The sequence below is a fragment of the Pseudophryne corroboree genome, chromosome 6, assembly GCF_028390025.1.
Source record: "Pseudophryne corroboree isolate aPseCor3 chromosome 6, aPseCor3.hap2, whole genome shotgun sequence".
In the NCBI taxonomy this organism is placed as follows: Eukaryota; Metazoa; Chordata; class Amphibia; order Anura; family Myobatrachidae; genus Pseudophryne; species Pseudophryne corroboree.
Window position 1 is genome coordinate 621,047,370 of NC_086449.1, and position 25,059 is coordinate 621,072,428.

The 25,059-nt window shown below is 47.4% G+C and overlaps 1 protein-coding gene across 2 annotated transcripts in view; it reads right to left on the reverse strand.

Annotated features, from left to right (window-relative positions):
• Positions 1 to 791: 791 nt before the first annotated feature.
• Positions 792 to 25,059, reverse strand: part of STK32A (serine/threonine kinase 32A) — a 523,510-nt gene continuing 499,242 nt past the window's right edge. For both annotated transcript variants that reach the window (XM_063928099.1, XM_063928098.1), the window contains 2 exons: positions 16,111 to 16,175; positions 792 to 4,122 (listed from right to left, as the gene is read on the reverse strand). In XM_063928099.1, coding sequence (XP_063784169.1) covers positions 4,026 to 4,122; positions 16,111 to 16,175 — 162 coding nt within the window. In that variant the 3' untranslated portion in view covers positions 792 to 4,025. The remainder of the gene's footprint in view (positions 4,123 to 16,110; positions 16,176 to 25,059) is intronic.

Here is a 25,059-nt window from a genome sequence, read left to right on the forward strand (position 1 = left end):
ATGAGCTAGTGCAAAATGCAGGTCCTTACGTTGAGAGTAATGGGACGTGTGCATTTCTGTATAACAGGAAACACCCCTAAAACACTCCCTCTCCACCTGCCCATCTCATTTTGCACCACTGCAGCTACTCAGTACTTACCTCGCTCCACCCAGCTCCTTGAATTGGCCACCGCAAATTTCTGCTAAACCACAAATGACGCCATCTTGTTCTGCACATTTATGTGCTCTACTGGAGATCAAATTGCACCTGTCAAATCAAGGCACAGTGCTACCAAAGGGGATTTTTCGCTGCCATTAGGTTTTGTAAATTATTACTTACAGTATTGTTTTAAATGAGGACTATGGTCCAGAAAACTAGCTAATATGTAAACATTTTGTTGTATAGCAACAGTAACAGGAATTTGGGTTGCTAAATTTGCCTTATTTGTACAAATGCTACATCTATAGCAAACAATAAAAAAACATTTGTCGTTGAAGCATATTTAATTTAATACATGACCAGAGGGCAATTAAAATATTACTTTGTACTGAGTTTCTCTTTTTTAGATGGTTTATCAATTTGCAGAAAATTATCTCTACTATTATAATATACTGTCATTTTCACAAGGATACCTTTCATCTCTCCCCCGCCACCGGTGACTGTATCAGGTTTTCATCTTGAGGAGTTTCAGGCACGTGATACAGTCCTGGCAAATGCAGCGATAGGAACATTATAAGAAATGGTTGTTGACCAGTTTCAGTACTCTGCTTACTGCGACAAGTTGAGTGACAAAATGAAAACGTTGCTAAACGGATAAGTTAGTGCACTTTGGTAGTTTATTATAACTGTTTTTAATACTACATTAGAATAATTGCATTCAACTTTGATTTTATTCAATATACTTCAACAAACAACAATGAGCTTAATGATATGAAAGGAGCAGTGAAGGGAAGATAAAACTGTAATGAGAAAAGTAATTAACTTTTACACTATTTACTGTCAATGTAAATATATATCTACGATGGAGCCCTTTGGCCATCTAAATTCCCATTCCTTTTACCCCATAGATTGAATACACCTATAGCGTATTTAAAAATTGAAGGCCAAATGGGCCATAATAAAGGCTAATAATAACAACTGACAGACTACTAACCACCTAGCAGAGGACATCATGAAACTCTGAGCTACATTATAGCCCTCTTGTATCTGAAACTGAAAAGATGGGTTTACCTAAGGCAGTAATGGACATCAGGGGACCCCAGAGACTCACCCTACACTCCCCAGCATCATTCTGCTTTATACTCGGTCTATTCTTTTCTCTGCTCTATGAAGTGAGAGCCCCAGCGAATATTATTCTCTGCATTGTTCCCTCCAGTTGAGAATGTAAACACATACCTTTCAGCATACAACTATACCCAACTACATTCAACAATTCTGAATTGTGGAATGGACGTGCTCCTTCCAAAAAGATGTGTGCGGTCATGCCGCAGTGTGGTGGCAGCTCTCTATCATTGCTGCTGGAACCTGTCCTCCACCGCTCTCCTGAGTTCCCCAGAATTGGGAATGACCTGCCTAAATGCCCGCATCACGTGACCTCACCTGCAACGGGTGACCTCTCCCACACAACTCAGGGAGGTCACACAGCACCTCCAGGAGCAGAGGACTTATGACCTACAGCACTTGAAGTTGTGTAATTCCTGCTCACAACACATATGGTTGGGGAAGGGTGACAAAACAGGTGTGACCACAAATCCCAGCGGTGTGGTTACACTGTGCTCAACACTACTAACATTCTTTCACCCATCCCATTTCTCTCCCAGTAAACACAATTTGCCTGCCATGCACACACCATGGCTACTATGCAGAGCAGAAGTGACAGGCAATCTTCCAGCATTGTGACTGACACACCGAAAGCAGGACAGTGAGCAGGTATGTACCCGTGTGCTATATTAGGCTCCACTTACACATGTGATAGGCATTTTCTATCAAGCTGAAAATTGAAATAACATGCCCAAAAGGGTGACTAATGGAAACCTCTCTGCAGATTTGTACTGGGCATGTCCTAGCCTTTCACCTAACTTATACAAGCTGGAGAAAAATCTGGTCACTCAGAAGACAAATGACTGCTATTACAGTATTAGGGTAATATCCAATTAGTGAATTAACGCAGCTAATGGATTCTCCTGGGGCTATCCAATTAGCCCCGTAAGCTGCCACTTATCTGGGATTTTGCTTCGCGTGCCTGAGTCCCCGATAAGTAGCTCCAGGAGACCCATTTTCACCAAATAACATATGGGGTCGGGAACTTATCCTGGATCCCATATGTTATCGCCTTATAAAGGGTCATTTACCACATGATAAAAACAGGCTGTAATTGGATAGCACGATAGTATTGGGCTAAAAAGCCAGTTGTTATTGTGTGGTAAATCACAGCATTTAATAGGATACCGCCCTTAGGGTGGAATTCAATTGTTTGAAAAGTCGGTTGGGTGTTTTTTCCCCCCTGTCTATTAGATTGTTTTTTCCTATCTAATAGACAGGGGGAAAAAAGACACCCAACTGACATTTCAAACAATTGAATACCCCCCCTTAATGTTATTACATATTGGTGTTTCTTTGATTATATGTTTTGCTTTGACTTATTACAGAGTTAAACATAATGTGCAGCCCTTGATCAGTTGCCCAATATGGATCTAATCTATGGTTATTAATGGGTTTCTTTTTTTCTTTCTACTGTTTTCACTATCTTCCAATTCCTGCCTAAATTAGAATAAATGTACCTGATTGCAATAGATTTTATTATTCATTTAAACATGTGTCTTGGTCTTTTCTGGCTGTGTTTGCCTAGCTTTATTTTATGGGGTGGCTCTAAGACCCTGATGGCCCAGGAGCTGGAGCACAGCAGCTATATTATATTGTATGAAACATTTATCAAACCTCCACTCTTCCATTAGGAGCTACACACAACACAATGGGCCTGATGCAGACCTGAATGGAAGTCCATTTGCCGCGTGTGTTTTCGCACTGTGCATAGTATGGGATCCAGCGTGTGCAGCTGCGGACAATGGGGAATTCTCACATTTATGTAATAGCATTTATTTATACACAGCCAGCAAATTCTGTGGCACTTAATAATTGGGAACAAACTGTAATAAAACAAGACTAAGTAACAACAGACAAAGTGGTAGAAGGGTCCTGTTCACAAGCTGACAATCTAGTCACTTATGCCAAGCTCAGAGAAGGCGTGTTGATGGAATTGCAGGCTATGCGGAGTTGCGAGTATGGATAATTTTGCCTGTTTTCAGACAGATTTATGCACCTAGTACGGTGTAAGGCTGGTGCAAGTGCACCCGGAATGATGAGGACAGTGATGACCCAAGTATACAGATAGGGGTTCCTGTCTAAAGACTCTGTATATGCAAAATGATCTGCATTCAGTTCTATGTGCACAATGTAGCAGCAATTATGTCTGACTTACCTTCAACTCTGCCCCAGCCCCACATTTTCCAGTCATTTGATTCTGACACTATGGCAGAAGCAACCTTTGAGCTAAAGCTATTAATCTCATTTTTTGCTACTTCTATGCAAAACTATCATTACAAATAACAAAATATTTTAGCTACAGTACATGTTACAGACCTTTAAAAAGTAAAACCAATAAATAAAAAAAAGCCTAGAAAATATTCCTAGTGCTCTTAAAAAATGGTTTGTCTAAAATAGTTCTTAATCTGTGCAAAATGCATTATAATTCAGCCCTACAGCAAAATAATTACAGTTGCAAAGTAAATAAATAAAAGGAACATTATGCTCATTTGTACTTGAATGCTATAGAATGCATTAAGTCGATTGTCTTCTAAGAAAAAAATATCTTTTGCAGAACCCATTAAACAAAAAAATAAAGTTCATAGTTTACTATGATTCTGAGAAGCCAAAGTCATGTCAGTAGTCACCATTGCTCCATAACGTAGTTTGTCCAGAGCTACACATTATGCTGTTTGTGACGGCATCACTCTCCTTCCAGTTACAGAAGCTACAGAGCCGCAGATCACAGGGATTGTAGGTTGTTGTTCTTCCCATCCTCCTCTTCTTTGGTCTGGGCCATCGTCACGTTTTCTTGGGTTTCTTTGAGGACCCGTCTGCTTCTGTAAGAAAACATAACATGTAAGGAGAATACCACACAGTTCTTACTCAGGTGGCATTCTGATGCTGTTATTACAGTAGCTCTAGCATTGTGCCTGTCCAAATGCATTGTCTGGAAACAGGTTAGTTCTCGTCCTTGCCACTGAAAATTGGACATGTAGAATGGAAGAGAAACAGGACTCCACAAAACAGATAAAGGCCATAGCAGTCTCTCTCGAAATAAAATCCTCTTGTAAAACTGCACCCCTCACAACCTATACACTTTACATATTTATCCCCCCTGCTCCCTTCTGCTACACTTTTCTCCACACTAACTCTTGCTATCTCAACATATATATTATGTACCCTTTTAAAACCTGTGAAATGATAGAATTATCTTTCACTCTCCATTACATACATCCACTCTATACTTTGTACTATTGTCTGGTGGGTCCTATACCCCTAATGAGTACCATCCTACAGATACATACTCCTACAACATTACCGCACTAATACCTATCTAGACCTTGTTATATCTCCCATATACCCTCACACTATGCGGTACCTCCGGTTCCCATATCCCACAGGTCCTCAGGACCCCACACAGTGCATGTTTTCCAGGTATCCTCACAGAATCACAAGTGAGATAATTTGCTCCACCTCCTGTGGACATTTTTAAATGTGTCAGTGAGTAATTAATACACCTGGGCACCTGTCGGGTTACCTACAAAACATGCACTGTGTGGGGTCCTGAGAACCGTTTGAGAACCTGTGCCATATCCTATATATTCCCTTAACCTAGCCCCTTCACCCTCAATGCTCACTTGCAGTTATTGATCTTCATTTATTTTATTGTCATTGTAAAAACACAACGAAAGTACAATCCAGGTCACACAAATAGTTAAAAATCACAATTTCTGAGTAAAACTGATGATTACAGAGAGAAAAAACTGTTTTTTAATTGAGATGTACTAGCTTTAATGCACCTAAACCTTCTTTTTGATAGAAGGAAGGAAAAAATATGATGGTAAGGATGACAACAATATTGATTTCCTATCTTCTTTTTCCTTTTCCTTTGTCCCCTTTATATTTTTTCGGCAATACTGAGCAAAGTCACTGATGAGGCACTGCAACGGGTGGAATGTGCAGCCAGCAATAGTAAAAGCAAAACAGTAGCCAAATGAAAATTGGGTATACAGTATAAGCAGGTGGACTGTCTGGGTGGCTGATAAGGCAGGATGGAGGTCACAAACATTAGTTCACTCCAGCCAGCACACAAGGCAGGGTAGGGGGTCACAAGCAAGCGGATGATCCTGGCAGCAGACAAGGCAGTGTAGACTCCAGGGTCATCAAGAGCTCTGATGGGCCAGGGTACTGTGGGGAGTCGTGACCATACCACCCTAGAAAATGCCCCCAGCACAGAGAGGCTGCAGGGATCACCCTTCCTCTCTCCCCACTACCACTGACTGTGCCTTCATAGCAGTGCAGCCCTGTGGCACAATGGACAGTGCGTAACGGGACTGCTGCTGCAAAAGACTCCTGTCTCTTACTGTCTAATGTGCCACTCAGCTGTGCTGCTATACAGATGTGGCTAGCGGTAGTGGGCAAAGCAGTGGGAGCAATCGTAGACCTGGGTCCCCCCATCTGGAACCGGGTAAATCATACATGCCACCCCACCACCACCATTAGGGTTCACAAGCTAGACAGCAAACAAGGCAGATTCGAGCTAACAAGCCACAAGATGACACACAATCATGGGACTTCAAGAATAGAAACAAAATCCAGCATAAAAGAGCAAATGATACAAAAGCAGTTAAAAGCTGTTCCTAACATATTTGTAAGTAAAGCAAAACAGCAAGCAACTGGGCAAAACCATGTTGCGGTGCAGGTGGGGCAGATGTAACATGTGCAGAGACATTTAGATGTGAATAGGTTATATTTTTTCTGTGCAAAGTAAACAGTCCACAAATGTAAAGGCCAGTACTGACGGGAGAGATGTGTGCTGAGTGATCTTAACACAGACCGCTCAGCACACATCTCTCCCCCCGCTCAGATTGCTTAGATTTTAAACACGGATCTCTCTGTGTGTACCCCACTTTAGACAGTTTTACTTTTACATTGCAATTTAGATTTAAGTTTGAACACACCCCAACCAAATGTAAATCTCTCTGCACATGTTACATATGTCCCACCTGCAGTGCAACATGGTACTGCACAATTGCTTGCTTTTTTGCTTTACTAACAAACATGAATCAGACCCATAATTACAGCTAAATGTGTTATCATACATCTTTGCTGCAGTTGCGCCACACAGACCCTCTTGGTGCTGACAGCATCAGACATCTTTCTGCCGCAAATGCATGTTAGATGCAACACGATGAGGCTAGGACGCACCAGGAGACTGTTGATTAATTTGATAGGCAACACCTGTATATCTGTGTGTGACTGTGCCTCTGAATCTGCAAATGAACTGCTACAATGCAGCGCCCATGGGTTTTTTCCATACAAGGTTCTGTTGTGCTTCATATACAGACACGGTCACACCAAGATATACAAGTGTCCTAGTTGCATCACGCTGATGCATTTTTAGCAAAAAAAAGATGCCGGGAGGAAACGTCAGCTCCCCTGCGACAGGCATCTCCCGTTGCGTGGCGTATTGAGGCTAGATGAGGACACATCTATACAGATATCTCCTTGCTGACCCTCAGCAGCATATCCACTGTATTAATAATGATCATTTTGTGAGGCTGGCGGCTGGTTCCAGCGACGGGGTGCGGCAGAACGGCGATGGGGCGTGACCATGGAGGATCTTGGATCCGAAAGGATTCTGGTTCCTCCAGTCAGAGCTCAGGGATTTGAACCTGGCGCCAATCGCAAGCCAATCCCGGCTCGCGGCTTGGCGTCCAATAGGAAGCCGCGGCGGCGTGCCAATCAACGCTCGTCGCGGTGGATTAATGGGAGCCTGCCACGTCATCGCTGCGCCTCCTCCCAGCATCTTATATTAGGCGCTGAGCGGCAGGGGAGCTCAGTCGGGCACCTGAGTTGGAGCAGTGGAGAGCTCCAGAAGAAGAGGAGGATCCAGATGCAACGGACGACGAGGCGAGAGAAGACCAGGCAGCAGAAGAAAGAAGAGGCAGCGGCCAAGAGCACAGAGGAGGCGGCACCCGGGATCCGGAGGTGGAAGACCGGCGGAGAGTGCTGCAGCGTGTGGGAACCAAAAGAGCAGACGAAGCTCCCCACTGCAGTCTCTCCCACCGATCCGGGTAGGCGGCCCTGGGCCCTCACTAGGCCAAGATTACTTTTCTTTTATCAGGCAGGCGCTAGGCCTGTGCCGCAGTACAGGCTCTAGGCCTGAGGGATAGTTAGGAGTAGTGGGCCACCATCCTTTGTACAGTAATCTTGGCGTTAGGCCAAGATTACTTTTCCTCCGTTAGGCAGGCACTAGGCTTGTGGTGCAATACAGGGGTGAACTTGGCATTAGGCCAAGACCACTGTGGGCAGGTAAGCGGACACTAGGTCCGTGGGTGATCACAGGTATTAGACCTGAGCCTCAATAGAGAGCACTAGGCCCTTTAGTGTGTAGCAGGGCTCGACCCTCACTAGGGGGAAGCCCATACAGTACAGATCCCTCTCTGGCTGGGTCCCCGCTGCAAGTGGGCTGTGAGGCAGCTTGCTCGAGGCCTGTTGCTGGTTGGATGTGAAGGGCTGGCTGGCCCTCACCTCTGTACTCAGTTCGGGATTGGGGAGGCAGTGGAGAGTCGGTCCCACCCATCCCGTGAACCTGAAGTGGACGGCTGTCCACGACACAGCTAGTTTGTGTAGGCACTTGTTAGTCTGAACGAAGCGGCTAGACCACCCACCAAACCAGACTCAAAGGTAACTCACATTGTTATGCATCATTACTGTTGTCGCCTTGTATGTGTATATTCTGTTAGCTGGAGACAGGTGTAGCAATTTACCCAAGTTATATTTGTTGTTTAGAGTTGAAGTACAATAGGCCAGGTTAGTTGTTAGCCTATTTACTAGTTTGTAGGTAGGCTGTTGTCATTTTCTCTCCAGGAGCAGAGACCCGCAACAGGCAAGGTGACAGGAGTGGCTGTGTGAGTATTTCCTCCCCCACTGTGTGTCTTGGTCCACGTTGGGCACCGGTTCGCTAGACCTCGCTAGGCCAAGCGAGGCTCGCCTTCACCTGGTGTGCAAGTACCAAGAGATGACGATTGGGTGGCTGAGGCCCTAGGGCCAGTGATGACATTCACCTAAGGTCGCTGCCACCCCAGTTGTGTCCTTTTTCCTCGCCGCGGAAAGAGTTGATACGCGGTGACTAGTACTTCTCTCTCTCTAGCTCGTCTGGACTCCCAGGCCGAATCGCAGTGTCGAGGTTCCAGGAGAGGTTCCTGATCCAAAGAGGTCCCATAGCTAGAAGGCAAGAAGGGCATCATGCGGTAAGAAGTGAATCACACCTGCACGGCAGCAGGCACTACACTGCACCGCCACCCTTACATTTTCCACATCTGCAAAGGAGACATCTGGTTGCTTTTCATGTACAGCTGGCTGGTAGGGCCTGGCAGGCGGCAATTTACCTCTCTATCCTTGAGATTGTTGGATATCCTAAAAGAATCTGCTTAGTATTTCATCTTCTGTTTGGCAGTACCTTATTTCCTGCAGCAGGGGATGGGGTGGGTAGTATATCTGCTGTTTTTTCCCACTGACACCACATCACCATGATGGCTCAGGGTATTTGCAGATCCATGTTGCTTATTGTCCCTACAGGTACTTTGATGGCAGGTATGTGTCAGCCATAACCTTAAGGGCAAACACAGTAGGGCTTTGGTGAGACAAACGCATATAACCGGAGCACTGGGCACAATAAACGCCAACTGCAGAGGTTGCAGGGGGAAGGAGGGGGGGGGGGGGGGGGGGGGGGGGGGTTGAACAGCTTGCAGCCACAGCACAGAGGTAAATGAGGAGAACAAGGAGAGGTTAGATACTTTTTACAGTGATGTTTGTGGATGACAAATTTGTTCAAAAAACAATGCGAGTTTGTAGTTTAATTAGATCAATAATTAAATTACTTGTCCCTAAAAGATATACTGTCAGTTAGAGACTGATGGGTGGGCCGGAACAAATGGCTTTGCGGGCCGGAGGTAACCCACCCATGCTGTAGATACAGTCACAATCTTTCAAAATTGGCGTTAATAACCTCATGTTTTTACTAAAATATAAAATAATATTCCTGAGTCTAAAACAGAAATGTGAGATACTGTGATCAGCATCTAAAGTGTGCTTCACCATTCCAGTCCAACATACATGATGTAATAGAATAATAACAAAAGAAGCTAAAACGAAATAAAAAATAAAATGTTTATCATATATTATTTAGGCTGAAGAAGAGGCGGCGACGGCAGAGATAGAGGCAGCTCCAACCCTGGCCACTTAAGAGGAGAAGTCATCAATGACTACAGAAGAGAAGGCGCCAGCCCCGAGTTAGACTCAGGTATAATTAGAGGTAACAGTATGTATGACTGGTGTAGTCAGGGCCGGATTAACAATGGGGCGGATGGAGCTGCAGCTCCAGGCCCCCCATTGAAAATAGGCCCACAGAACCCCAAACCGACTGGGCAAAGTTCCGACAACGGAACTCTGAAACTCTGCCGACTCAATCCCGAATACTCCTTAGGCTCCGCCTCCGGATCCGACCATAGCCCAGCCCCCTGGCCTATCCAAAGTTAACTTTTTGATGCCTCACAGTCAGACTCGTGCTGGTCTGTTGGTTAATCCCAGGTGGGTCGGTCCCCTGCTCTGTAACTCCTCCCACTATAGGGGCGTGGACAAGGCAGGGTCGTCGGGCTGGTGACGTGCTGCTGTATATGGTACCAGTATTTCAGCTGCTGAGGCTGTGCTGCGCCCTGCTCTGCCCTGCTGTAACGCTGAGGAGATTCCTGATCAGTGCAGGAACTCCTCAGCAGTGTCTGATGTGCTCCGATTGGCTGAGTGAGTGACTGAGTGTGATCCAATCGGAGCACAGCAGACACAGAGCACAGACTACAGGACACCCCCACTCCCCACACACCAACAACTAGCCGGGCAGCAGGCTGAGATGATATTGCAGGAGCTAAACACAAGAGAGATGGTAAGTCACCTGTCGGTGTGTCACACACTATATATGTATATACTGTAGTACTGTACAGGATAATTACTTTTATAAGTGTGACTCCAAAACATACAAGTTCCATCTCTATCCTCTGGATTTACAGTAGCAGCGCCCCCTGTAACACCCTCCCTGCTGTATTGCAGTATGTGTACAGGTATTATCACTATACTATGTAAACGATATGTACTCGGCATACAGTATATATGGATATGATATGTATATTCTATGTATGTGCTTTATGTATAAATATATATACTCTCTCTCTCTATATATATATATATATATATATATATATATATATACACATATATATAGGGATGGTGTCGGGATCTGGCGTTTGGGATGCCAGCCATCAGAATACCGACAGTGGCATCACTACGTGCCAGATCCTGACACCTGGAAGGTAAGTATACTAACCCTCATCTACTCTCCCCCCCCCCCCCCCCCCGCAACCCTCCCTTCCCGTAGCCTGACCCTAACCCTCCCCAGTGTTGCCTAAACTTGACCCGCCTTACCCGTAGCCTAAAGCTAACCCTCCCCTCCCCCCGCACCTGCAGCTTAACCGTCCCCGGTGGTGCCTAACACCCCCTCCCTGCAGCCTAACCCTCCCCCCGCAGCCTAAACTTAACCCTCCTACCCGTAGCTTAAAGCTAACCCTCCCCCCCCCCCCCCCCCCCGCAGCCTAACCCTAACCGGTGGTGCCTAACACCCCCTCCCTGCAGCCTAATTGTAACCCTCTCCCCTGAAGCCTAACCCTAACCTTCCCCCCGCAGTCTAAACCTCCCCCCTCCCCCATGGCCTGACAGTAAGGAGCCTTTCCATACTTGCATTCGGGGAGCCGGCAGTCGGGATTCCAGCGCCTGCATTTTTATCCATGTCAGGATCCCGGCACCAGCATACTGACCAATGTTGGGATTCCGGCATCAGCATTCCAATTGCCAACATCCCGAACGCTGGTATGCTGACTGCGCCCCATGCATGGTATATATATATATATATATATATACATACATATGTATATATGCATTACTGTTCTACAGTATATACAGATGCGTCAGCGTACATTGATGCTCGCAGAACAGCTCCCCATGTACAGGGTGCCAGCCAGGGCTGGATTAACAATGGGATGGATGGGGCTTCAGCCCCTGCTGCCAGCGGCCACTTCAGGTCCCGCTCACTAGCACCACAGCTGATCTCTCCCCCTGCCATCCAGCCGAAGACTGACCCCATACGGGTTGTTCAAATGCCGGCAACACTGTTAAAATTGGTGGTGCAGTAGAAGGCTTCATTAGCCCTCCCTGCGCCTCACAGTTTCCCGGCTCCTCCTCAGTGCTGTGCAACATCATGAAGTGTGATTCCACACCAAGTGCTGCCACACCACCAGCGTACCAGGGGCAGATGAGCTGTGGTTACCCTTGGTTCCGTAAAGGCGGCCTACATGATTGTGACAGGGGCTTCTTCTTATCAGGTGAGAGCCTGAGCCCTAGTTTAGTGGGAAGGAGCTCAGACGTCTCAGGCCCGCCCCGGCAGCAGAGAAAAGTTTTGGGAGAGCACAGAGCCGCTGCTATGGGGAACCCCGTCTCAACTCCCCGCCCCTCCCAGGTGAGGAGACAATCTCTGTGATTGCAAGCTCTGCAGACAAAGAACCAGCACACTATGGGCCATAGTCATCATGAAAAAATTGTGAATTGAGAATTTTTAGTTTTCAGTTCTCAGCCTCTCATTTTACAGGTTTTTCAGTATTCATTATGCCTCTCTAATAAAAATATCACTTCTGAAAAACTGCTATTTTTGAGAAGCTGTTTTTCGTAAAAGTGATATTTTTCCCCTTGCAGCTTAGGTGTCCATAAGGACTTCCCCTTAGCTGCAGACCCCAGAGTTGAGCTGTTGCCTCATGGATAGACCCCCTTTGCCCTCCGCTGCTCCTAACTGCAGATAATATTTTAGAAGGTGGAGTAAGGACCTGCAGGACAGCTGAGACTGGCGCCGGCAGGAAGTGAGGGAAGCCGAAGTGGAGGAGGCTGCACAACGCCGCGGCAGGGAGACAGCTAGGACCAGCAGGAATATGGGTGGGAAGGGGGGGTCTGATACTGCAGCACAGCAGCGGGACCACTGCTGTGTGCTGGCAGTGGCACAGGACACACACAAGCTGCCGGCTGCCAGCGGCTTGTGCTCCTTCGTAAAACTGAACGCCATCTCAGGATGGAAATGCTTCTTTGGAGTTTGATTAATGTACTCATTTCTACATCCCCATACTATAGTATGAGGAGTGTAGAGATTATTGAAGCAGGCTGTAACAAAGGAGATATAAGTCATATCTCCTTCTGTTACAGCTTTGATGAATGAGGTTTCATTAAAAAAAATAACAATTTGATAAAATTATTAAAATTTGGATTATGCTGCTGTTAGATTGTAAACCGATGGAGAAGAGATTAGAAGATCTATGGCACATGTGTTAGTGTCCTGGGTGCTAGTACTAGGGGGGTAATTCCAAGTTGATCGCAGCAGGAATTCTTTTAGCAGTTAGGCAAAACCATGTGCACTGCAGGGGAGGCAGATATAACATGTGCAGAGATAGATAGATTTGGGTGTGGTGAGTTCAATCTGCAATCTAAATTGCAGTGTAAAAATAAAGCAGCCAGTATTTACCCTGCACAGAAACAAAATAACCCACCCAAATCTAACTCTCTCTGCAAATGTTATATCTGCCCCCCCTGCAGTGCACATGGTTTTGCCCAACTGCTAAAAAATGTCCTGCTGCGATCAACTTGGGATTACCCCCTAGGTACTGTATGTGTGATGACATGTTCAGCATTTGATTGTAAGCTCTGGGGATGTTGAAGGCTCAGTATCTGTGAGCAGAGGCAGAACTCTGGGAGGCAAAGGAGTCATCTGCCGCCGGGCTCCTGCTCTGAAGGGGGGCACCTTTCCTCCCATTCTGTGACACCATTGAATTAAGTTAATTGATAGCTGCCACTGTCTTTTCAGTGGCCGACTTCCTCACTGGTCCCTGCACCTTACAAATCACACCCACTTTACAGGGGTGTTTTAAGAGAGGAGGAGGCCGTGTGCAGCCTTCTGCTTCAGGGGCCACCCTCCTCTCTGACTGATGCACAGCATTTAATACTTACCTCTCCGGAGTCCCCCGGCGGTGCCATCCTTCTCCACGGCAGCGGCAATAGAGTCTGAGACCAGACTCTATTGCGCATGCTCAAACCTCCGGGAACATGGCGCGGCGGCCATTTTCCCGAAGATTTTGCTAATGCGCACATGGGAAACTCCGGAAAAATGGCCGCCGTGCCATCTTTCCGGAGTTTTCAGCAGGCGCAATAGAGTTTGTTTCCCCTAGTGTTCAAACTCTATTGTGCACCCAGTATAGAAACGCCAATGCCTCTTTATTATACTGAATGTACACATTTTACAAGTGTCAAAGCCAGTATTAGAAACCACAACCTATTACACTGGAAGCAGACACCTTACTGATTAAGCTATTTGCTCCTGTATAGGAAATATGAGAATTTTAACTATATGAAGATACTTCTCTGACAATTACACGTAACTTCATATAGTTAGAATTTTCATGCTTCCTATACAGGAGAAAATAGCTCCATTAGTAAAGTGTCTGCTGTTAGTGTAACAGGTCATGAGTTCTAATCATGGGTATGACTGCTAAGAAATGTGTTATTTAAAATAAAAGACAATTAAATGTATAAATACAGTATATACAATTTTTTCAGAACACTCCACACACACATACACACACACACACACACACACGCGCATATATATATATACGCACATCTACATACATATATTTATCAATATAGTAAATAGGGGGGCACCAATATTTGTCTTGCCTCCGGGCAACTGGGACGAACTTACGCCACTGTCTGTGAGATATGTAAGATTGTGAGCTCTGTGGACAAGCGCCTAGTATCTGTGTGATACATGTGTTATGTAGTGAGCTCTGTAGGTGGAGAGGTATCTGTTTATAATATGTACTGTAGAAATGAAAGCTTAGTATAATGCACGCCACCTCTCCTGCCTGCTGACTACTTCCTCCCACCCCTACCTCCAAGATTTTGCATGTGCTGTTCCCTATCTCCGAATTCTCTACCTCTCCCCCTCAGACTCTCCACCTCGCTACAAAACTTCAAATGGGCTCTCAAGACCCATTTCTTCACCAAACCCAGCCAAATCTCATCCTAACCCTCTGTCCCATGATCACTATCTACCCCATTTGTGTCACCCATGTCTGTCTGCCCTTCCCCTTAGAATGTAAGCTCTCACGAGCAGGGTTCTATTCCATTGTGTGCTTTTCCTTATCTTACTTAAACTATCTTCTACTTCATACTTCCTTCGATGGCACCAAACCTCTTAGTTTTCTGCTACCCTGATACTTGTGTCAGTGTCGTCTGCTGATGCAGCAATGTTTATTTACCCTGTACTTGTCCTATATTGTCTTCAACTGAACGTTAATGTTTTCTTGTTTTGCTTATTTGTTTATGTACTTTGTAATTGGGCGCTGCAGAACCCTTGTGGTGCCATATAAATAAAGGATAATAATAAATAATTAGTGACGGCCTGCTAGCTGTCGCTATTCAGGGATGGAGAGTCTGTGTCCTACAACCAGAGGAATGAGACTTCGGTTTTTCGAGGTAGGCGTTAGTCACACTCCATGGCAATGGCCACACCCCCTGTGCAGACCACACCCCCACATATCTAGTCACACCCTCATGGCAATGGTCACATCCCGTGCGGTGGCACACAATAGGCCCTTCATAAATGTCAGCTCCAGGCCCATGTGGACCTTAATCTGGCACTGGGTGTAGTGCTCACACAGATTGCACGGTTATCGCGTTGGATGCAATAGTAATAGATATTTTATCATGCTTTTTAAAGTAAAGGTTTGGTTTAATGTATATTCAAAAATATAATAAAAATCTTCAACACATACCACAGTACGTTATCTAACCATAAGTACATTTATATGCAGTTTCAGACACATTCTTCTATGCTTTTTTTTTTTTTTTTTTTTTGCACCTTCCTGGGTTACATCATATCTGGCTCCCAAAGGTGTTCCACATATCTCTAGGTATTAGGCCAGCTCCGGAAGGAATAGTGAGAAGATTATTACACCATAATCAGACTGAGAGGTAAATTCTACAATGCAATAATGGGATTACAGGGAATACAAAATAATGCAGATGTACTAAATGGTGCGCTCTGCAAACACCCCGCAGTAGTGCAATTTGTGACCGGCTCCTGCTCCTTCGCCTCCCCTTTGATTTTCTACCAAGGCTGTAAGATGAACAGATAGGAGGGGGCAGCTGGCACCTTGGTAAACTTTTATTCTAGATTGTATTGCCACTGTGATATGTACAATAATCAAATACAAGGAAACACAATAAAATATATGGTTAGAGCCCCTATGACATGTGGTATTTAAGGTAGATAGTGTCTAGGTTGACGGTCTCTAGGTCGACAGGTCAAAAGGTCGACAGGTCAAAAGGTCGACATTAATTTTTTACGTTTTTTTTTGGTGCTGTTTTCTTCGTAGAGTGACCGGGAACCCCAATTAGTGCACTGTGTCCCCTCGCATGGCTCGCTTCACTCGCCATGCTTCGGGCAAGGTGCCTCGCTTCGCTTGGCACAGATTACTGTTCACTGTTCAATCGTAGTCCACGTGGATCGTTTAGTATGAAAAGGTTAAAAAAAAAAGTGAAAAATCGTGAAAATCTCAGGTCGACCTTTTGACCTGTCGACCTAGAGCATGTCGACCTAGAAACCCTGTCGACCTAGTTACTGTCGACCAATAGTGGTCGACCTAGAGACCGGATCCCAACATGGTTATACTTACTTTTCTCTATTGAAAACAATGAAATCTCTCTCCACAGTATCCAAATGTTTTTGCAAGTTGCCATTCTTCAACAGAACAGGAAATGTCATGAGAAGGAAAGAGGAAATAAGGGGGAAAAAAAAAACATTTTAGAAATCGTACATAACGTCTAGATGCAATATTTAAAACAGTATAAACATTTTGTAATGATAATCGGAAGAATTAACTTGGGAACACGATAAAAAGGTTCTTGGATTAGCCACCCTAGGATAGAGTATGTAGAGGACTGCATAATCATAAATATCCGTATGTAATAAGGTAAAGATGCAAACACCAACGTTTTCAATTTTCCCAGTATAGTTGCATGGAGAACTTCCTATGGCATCAGGATGAGGAACGTATCTGAAGGACGGTCTGCTTCCACTCCTCACTGTAAGGGGGAAATGCATCAAAGCTTGTAGAGAGATAATGGGGGTCATTCCTACCCGTTCGCTCGCAGTGGTTCTTCGCTGCTGTGCGAACGGGTCAGAAATGCGCATTGCGCAAGTGTGTTGTTGCCTGGCGACCTCAACGATGCAAGCAACGAAGAAAGCGGTCGCAGCGGCGGCCGGAAGAAGATGGACAGCAAGAGGGCGTTCCTGGGCGTCACCTTACCGTTTCCTGCCGTTTTCGGGGAGTGGTTAGTAAAAGTCAGGTGTGTCCAGGTGAACGGAGGGCGGAGGTGTGACATCAATGCCGGCCCCATCAACGCTGAGATCATCACACAGGGTAAGTATGTCCAGGGCTGGTCTTCTTTTACACAAAACTTTTTAAGTTAAGCAGGGCTTGTGGCCGGAGAGGCCCCAGCCACGAGGAAAATGGCCGCCGCGGCACTGAAGGGGTTAACCCCTAGTGCCCGGCGCCATTTCAAAGACAATGGGCGCTTAGCGCCATATTTAAAAGACTGTGGGCGCTAGGCGCCGTGTTTATAAATATGAAAAAATAATGTATTTATGTGTGCCGTGGTCTCGGACCTCTCCGGAGACCACGGCTTGTGAGGGCAGCCCCCGGCGTGCTGAGCAGTGTGTGCGCGCCGGGGGAGGGGGGAGCCGCTGACCGCCGGAGTCCGGGAGCTCCGCTCCCGGCAGCGGTCAGTGCAGCCCCGGGCGCACTAACTGTGTGCGCGCCGGGTAGAAGGGAGAGCCGCCGCTGGGGGCCGGGAGCTCTGCTCCCGGCGCCTCAGCCCGTCGGAGGTGGCCAGCCGCGGCAGCCGGGACGAACGTCCCGGGCTGCTGGGCGGCAAGGGGGGTGCGTCGCAGCCCGGCTCCCTGCCGGACGCTGCGGCGAGAACACCAGAGATCAGCACCGCATACAGGGGACCGGGCTAGCCGCCCCCCTGCGCGGCGAGGCCACCAGAGTGCGCCGCTCATGGGGGACCGGGCTAGCCGGCTCCCTAGCGGCGGGTGGATGATCAGGTTGGTAAGTGCTGGGGTCCGGGAGCTACGCTTCCGGCACCTCAGCGCTGCAACAAGCCAGAGTCACGGCGGCCAGGACAAGTGTCCCGGGCCGCCGGGCTTCGGATCAGGGGGGTGCGCTGCTGCGTGCGGCGAGGTCACTAAGTGAGTGCCCCACTGGGGGGGCAGGGAGCGCCAGCTCTCTGGACCCCAGAGGCAGGCAGGCTGGAGGATGGGGGAAGCCAGCCCCATACCTCCAGCGCAGCACAGAAAGAGTCCTAGCAGCCAGGCTGCAGGACTAGGGGACAGTGTGTAAAAAGAAAAACAAACAAACACATTGTTTTAAATGTAATAACATGTACAGTGTGATTTAAATGTGATGTATTTAAAGGTAAATTGCACTTACTTGGTTGTGTGTCCCAGGAGGGGGGAATCCATGGCTGTGCAGGCTGATGGATTCTCCCAGACCTTTTCCCCAAAAACGGAATGCTTTCCCATCCAGCCTCACACTTCAAAGGGGCATTGAGAGAAAGAGAAGAAGCTCAGCTATGAAACAAGCTGAGTGGTTTCTTGGAGCTCCATGGAGGTCACCCGTAGTGGCCTGGAAACCTGGACCGGGGAGCCAGGCTGCCCAGCTCTGGAGCCCAAATCCAGGCTGCAGGCAGTGAGCTGGGTCCCGGGCAGGTTTCTGGAAGTCAGTTTAGGAGGGAAAACTTCCCCCCAGCCTAGACTGAACGGCACCGGGGCGTATCCTGATCCTCCAAGATGGGATAGTCAAAGGAGACCGACCACTCCCCACTGTCCATAGGGAACAATGTTAGCTGTGCATGTGACCAAGGCATGCACAGCTCATGGGTAAACATTGATTGGTTGTACACCACAGGGCGGGCTTACCCCCTGTGGTAATGGGTCTTGGAGAGGGATAAAAGGAGGGCAGTTGGCCCATAGGATTGTGTATTGTACCATCTTATTCTGCTGAAACATCTGATTGTATGCTGTTGCCCCTAGCAATAGGGAGGAGCCTTTTTAAAGGTTATCATCATTGAGCAAATAAACATCATTGCCTCAAGAAGACTGCTTCATCTTGTGACCAACAGGGTTAGGCCAAACCTAGCCCCGTCCTCCGGCTGTCCAGGGAAGCACCTAACGTCTCCAAGCTCCGCCTTCCGCCAGCTACCGGTAGAGGCCTAGCAAGTGGCTAGTGGGGATTCGTCAACACCACACAGGTGTGGTAAGGCAGTGCGTCGGCACATACAGAGCAGAACCGTGGTTCCAAACGCCACGGCAGGTTAGGAGTTTGGTGGTGGCAGCAAAACCCGCCCACAACGCAGTGGGTGGAGTCAGTAACAGGCGGTTACTGACGGTAAGCGGGAATCCCCTATGTGGTCAGGCCTCGTGTGACTTGACCTTCCATTCTGTGCGCAGCCAACGGGACGCGAAAGCGGCGAGTGCTTTCGTACGGGACCGTCCTGTCACAGGGCTGCACAAGCATTCACAGCCCTGCTAAGCTAAAATACACTCCCCCCATAGGCAGGGATTAGTTGATCGCACCAGCAGCAAAAAGTTGCTGGCTGCGTTCAACCACCAATGTACCAATCAACCACCAATGTACCATCGACCACCAATGTACCAATCAATCGGCTCCTGCCATTTATAAACACAGCCTGTACACTGACCACTAGGAGCTGATTGGTTGGCATTTTATCTCTCTCCTAGTTTTGCTACATCTCCCTCTATGTACTCTATATAGGGATGTCTGACGAATATAAGACTCCAGCTGCCCTGTGTCACATCTTGGTAAAGGATGAAGTCTCAAGCATAGGACACCCACAATACAGTCTCTCAGAAAGAGTAAAATGATCTGAGATCTTACTCTAAGTGCTAAGGACAAATTACATTTCTGACGCCAAACTCATCTAAAATGCTGAGGACAAGTTTGGCTTATCCTTACATCCCACAGAAACTAGATGATAAACATAATACATAATTAGAAGATGTCTGACTTCTTCCTCTATTGTATACAGGAGCATCAGAACGTTTTTCAGTTGGGGGGGCAAGATAAAATCTCAGTTTGGCACCCCTAATTACTGGTTACCTTAGACGGGTCATTAGTACCTGTATGGAACTCTATGGAGCAGCTGGGAGTGAGTGGCCCCTTATATACATGTCTGTAAGAACCCCCTTACACACAATATGCCTGGTAAATCCCCTTATATACATTATGTCTGGTAGAGCCCATTATATACACTGTAGAGCGCCTCCTCCTCATTTATATTGCCTCTCCTTCTCATTCCTGTGCTCCACTTCCCTACTCCTAAACCACAGTCAGTATATACACAGGGTGAGAGGGGGATATACACAGGGTGACAGCAGCATGTATATACAGGGTAATAGCAGCACATATATACAGGGTGACAGAGGGACATACACAGGGTGACAGCAGCACATATATACAGGGAGACAGAGGGACATACACAGGGTGACAGCAGCACATATATAAAGGCAGACAGAGAGACATACACAGGCTGACAGCAGCACATATATACAGGGAGACAGAGGGACATACACAAGGTGACAGCAGCAAGTATATACAGGGTGACAGCAGCACATATATACAGGGAGATAGAGGGACATACACAGGGTGACAGCAGCACATATAAACAGGGAGACAGAGGGACATACACAAGGTGCCAGCAGCAAGTATATACAGGGTGACAGCAGCACATATATACAGGGAGACAGAGGGACATACACAAGGTGACAGCAGCAAGTATATACAGGGTGACAGCAGCACATATACACAGGGAGACAGAGGGACATATACAAGGAGACAGAGGGACATACACAGGGTGACAGAAGCAGGTATATACAGGGTGACAACAGCACGTATATACAGGGACATACACAGGGTGACAGCAGCACATATATACAGGGAGACAGAGGAACATACACAGGGTGACAGCAGCACATATATACAGAGTGACAGCAGCATGTATATATAGGGAGACAGAGGGACATATACAGGGAGACAGTGGGACATACACAGGGTGACAGCAGCACGTATATACAGGGAGACAAAGAGACATACACAGGGTGACAGCAGCACATATATACAGGGAGACAGAGGGACATACACAGGGTGACAGCAGCACATATATACAGGGAGACAGAGGGACATACACAGGGTGACAGCAGCACGTGTATACAGGGAGACAGAGGAACATACACAGGGTGACAGCAGCACGTATATACAGAGTAATAGCAGCACGTATATATAGGGAGACAAAGGGACATATACAGGTAGACAGTGGGACATACACAGGGTGACAGCAGCACGTATATACAGGGAGACAGAGAGACATACACAGGGTGACAGCAGCATGTATATACAGAGTGACAGCAGCACGTATATATAAGGAGACAGAGGGACATATACAGGTAGACAGTGGGACATACACAGGGTGACAGCAGCACGTATATACAGGGTGACAGCAGCACGTATATACAGGGAGACAGAGAGACATACACAGGGTGACAGCAGCACATATATACAGGGAGACAGAGGGACATACACAAGGTGACAGCAGCAAGTATATACAGGGTGACAGCAGCACATATATACAGGGAGACAGAGGGACATACACAAGGTGACAGCAGCAAGTATATACAGGGTGACAGCAGCACATATACACAGGGAGACAGAGGGACATACACAAGGTGACAGCAGCAAGTATATACAGGGTGACAGCAGCACATATACACAGGGAGACAGAGGGACATATACAAGGAGACAGAGGGACATACACAGGGTGACAGAAGCAGGTATATACAGGGTGACAGCAGCACGTATATACAGGGAGACAGGGACATACACAGGGTGACAGCAGCACATATATACAGGGAGACAGAGGAACATACACAGGGTGACAGCAGCACATATATACAGAGTGACAGCAGCATGTATATATAGGGAGACAGAGGGACATATACAGGGAGACAGTGGGACATACACAGGGTGACAGCAGCACGTATATACAGGGAGACAAAGAGACATACACAGGGTGACAGCAGCACATATATACAGGGAGACAGAGGGACAAACACAGGGTGACAGCAGCACATATATACAGGGAGACAGAGGGACATACACAGGGTGACAGCAGCACGTATATACAGAGTAATAGCAGCACGTATATATAGGGAGACAAAGGGACATATACAGGTAGACAGTGGGACATACACAGGGTGACAGCAGCACGTATATACAGGGAGACAGAGACATACACAGGGTGACAGCAGCATGTATATACAGAGTGACAGCAGCACGTATATATAAGGAGACAGAGGGACATATACAGGTAGACAGTGGGACATACACAGGGTGACAGCAGCACGTATATACAGGGAGACAGAGAGACATACACAGGGTGACAGCAGCACATATATACAGGGAGACAGAGGGACATACACAAGGTGACAGCAGCAAGTATATACAGGGTGACAGCAGCACATATATACAGGGAGACAGAGGGACATACACAAGGTGACAGCAGCAAGTATATACAGGGTGACAGCAGCACATATACACAGGGAGACAGAGGGACATACACAAGGTGACAGCAGCAAGTATATACAGGGTGACAGCAGCACATATACACAGGGAGACAGAGGGACATATACAAGGAGACAGAGGGACATACACAGGGTGACAGAAGCAGGTATATACAGGGTGACAGCAGCACGTATATACAGGGAGACAGGGACATACACAGGGTGACAGCAGCACATATATACAGGGAGACAGAGAAACATACACAGGGTGACAGCAGCACATATATACAGAGTGACAGCAGCATGTATATATAGGGAGACAGAGGGACATATACAGGGAGACAGTGGGACATACACAGGGTGACAGCAGCACGTATATACAGGGAGACAGAGAGACATACACAGGGTGACAGCAGCACATATATACAGGGTGACAGCAGCACGTATATACAGGGAGATAGAGAGACATACACAGGGTGACAGCAGCACATATATACAGGGTGACAGCAGCACGTATATACAGGGAGATAGAGAGACATACACAGGGTGACAGCAGCACATATATACAAGGAGACAGAGGGACATACACAGGGTGACAGAAGTAGGTATATACAGGGTGACAGCAGCACGTATATACAGGGAGACAGGGACATACACAGGGTGACAGCAGCACATATATACAGGGAGACAGAGAAACATAGGGACATATATAGTTATACAGGGAGACAGAGGGACATACACAGGGTGACAGCAGCACATATATACAGGGAGACAGAGGGACATACACAGGGTGACAGCAGCACATACATACAGGGTGACAGCAGCACATATATACAGGGTGACAGCAGCACGTCTATACAGGGTGACAGTAGCATGTATATACAGGGTGACAGCAGCACGTATATACAGGGAGACAGAGGGACATACACAGGATGACAGCCAGGGGCGGAACTACTGGCAGTGCAGCCAGTGCATTGCATTGGGGCCCCACCGCACTCAAGGGGCCCACAGCCGCCGGCATTACAATGAGTCACAATGACTCATTGTATCATGCCGCCGGGGCCGCGAGCTACACTCCCACCCGCCGCCCATGTCACACACAGACCAGGGGCACCAGCTACAGTCCTGCCCGCGGCCCGTGTCACACACAGACCAGGTGCCCCAGCTACACTCCTGCCCGCGGCCCGTGTCACACACAGACCAGGGGCACCAGCTACACTCCGGCCCGCGGCCTGCCGCCCGTGTCACACACAGACCAGGCACCAGCTACGCTGCCGCCCACCGCTTGTGTTACCACAGTCAGCGCCTGCGGCAGCCCGGCTGAAGGGGGTGGAGGGGTCCCGGCCGGAGAGGGAGAGGGGCTGTCCCTCCCTCATGCAAACTTACTGGTCTCACTGGCTGCTGCTGTAAAGAGGGAACGCTCTCCTATCTCCTCCTCTCTCCAGCGCCTCCTCCTCCACACGTCCTTCTGCATTGTAATAAAATGCTGCTGCAAGCTGTCCATCAGGAAAGCGAGGACGGGCAGCTAACTCAGCTCCTCCCCATTTCTGTTTATATTCCGCCCCTCGGTTTCCTCTCTCTCTCTCTGTGTTTGGGCGCCGGGGATCTGACAGCATTCATGCCAAGATCTCGTGGCTGTCCCCGCCCACTGTCATAATGGGAGGGAGAGGAACAGGAGCTGCTGGTCCCCATGTGCATGGTGAGTCAGCCATTTGCTTGCACTGCTGCCTGCAGCAACAGCCCCTGGTAGGAATTAGTTGTTATAAATGTCTTTAATTGTGTTGCATATGTATAAACACAAATATATATATATATATATATATATATATATATATATAAATAATTTATTTTATCTTTTTTATATTGAGTTTGCATCTCTTGCCTTGTTAAAATGGGACACTGTCTGCCGTAATGTGTAAAAATGGGGATGCTGTCTGCCGTAATGTGTAAAAATGGGGACGCTGTCTGCCGTAATGTGTAAAAATGGGGACGCTGTCTGCTGTAATGTGTAAAAAAGGGGACGCTGTCTGCTGTAATGTGTAAAAAAGTGCACGCTGTCTGCCATAATGTGTAAAAAAGGGGACGCTGTCTGCCGTACTGTGTAAAAGGTTGACGCTGTCTGCCGTAATGTGTAAAAGGTTGACGCTGTCTGCTGTAATGTGTAAAAAGGGGAATCTGTCCACCGTAAGGTGTAAAAGGGGCTCTACCTGGTGTAGTGGTGCTACCATGCGGCGTAATTTGAATAATGGAGACTACTGTGCACCGTTATATGAATTGGTATTATTTTGTGGCCACACCACTTCACCACAAAGCCACGCCACTTTTTATCCCTGCGTGCCTACGGCGCGCACTGCCCCTGTTTTGCATGGAGTGGTGGGGGTAGGTGGGGGGGGGCTCCGATACCATTTCTTGCACACAGCGCTAAAATGTCTAATTACGGCACTGTTGCTAGGTATCCATTTCCCTGGCCCTGAGCAGGTCCTCCTCACCAGATCCTCTCCAGGGGTGAGGGGGTGGACTTGGATGGGATGATGGGGGGGCAAAGCATTTTGTCACACATGGGCCCACCGCTCGCTAGTTCCGCCACTGATGACAGCAGCACATATATACAGGGTGACAGCAGCACGTATATAAAGGGAGACAGAGGGACATACACAGGGTGACAGCAGCACATATATACAGGGTGACAGCAGCACGTATATACTATGGAGACAGAGGGACATACACAGGGTGACAGCAGCACATATATACAGGCAGACAGAGGGACATATACACAGGGGACAAACTGATTGTCTGCTGGAAAGCACAAGGAAAGGCAGCCAAGTTTGGCTGTTAAATTATGGGGCCACTGAAAGTATTTCTTTTCCAACAAAAAAAAAACAACACACACCCTTTTTTGCTTTACTGCTGTATGTTTGTAATTTTGAGGGGGAAGGTGTATATATAGGCACCCTGCATTTATCGAGGCCAGACCCAATATTGATTT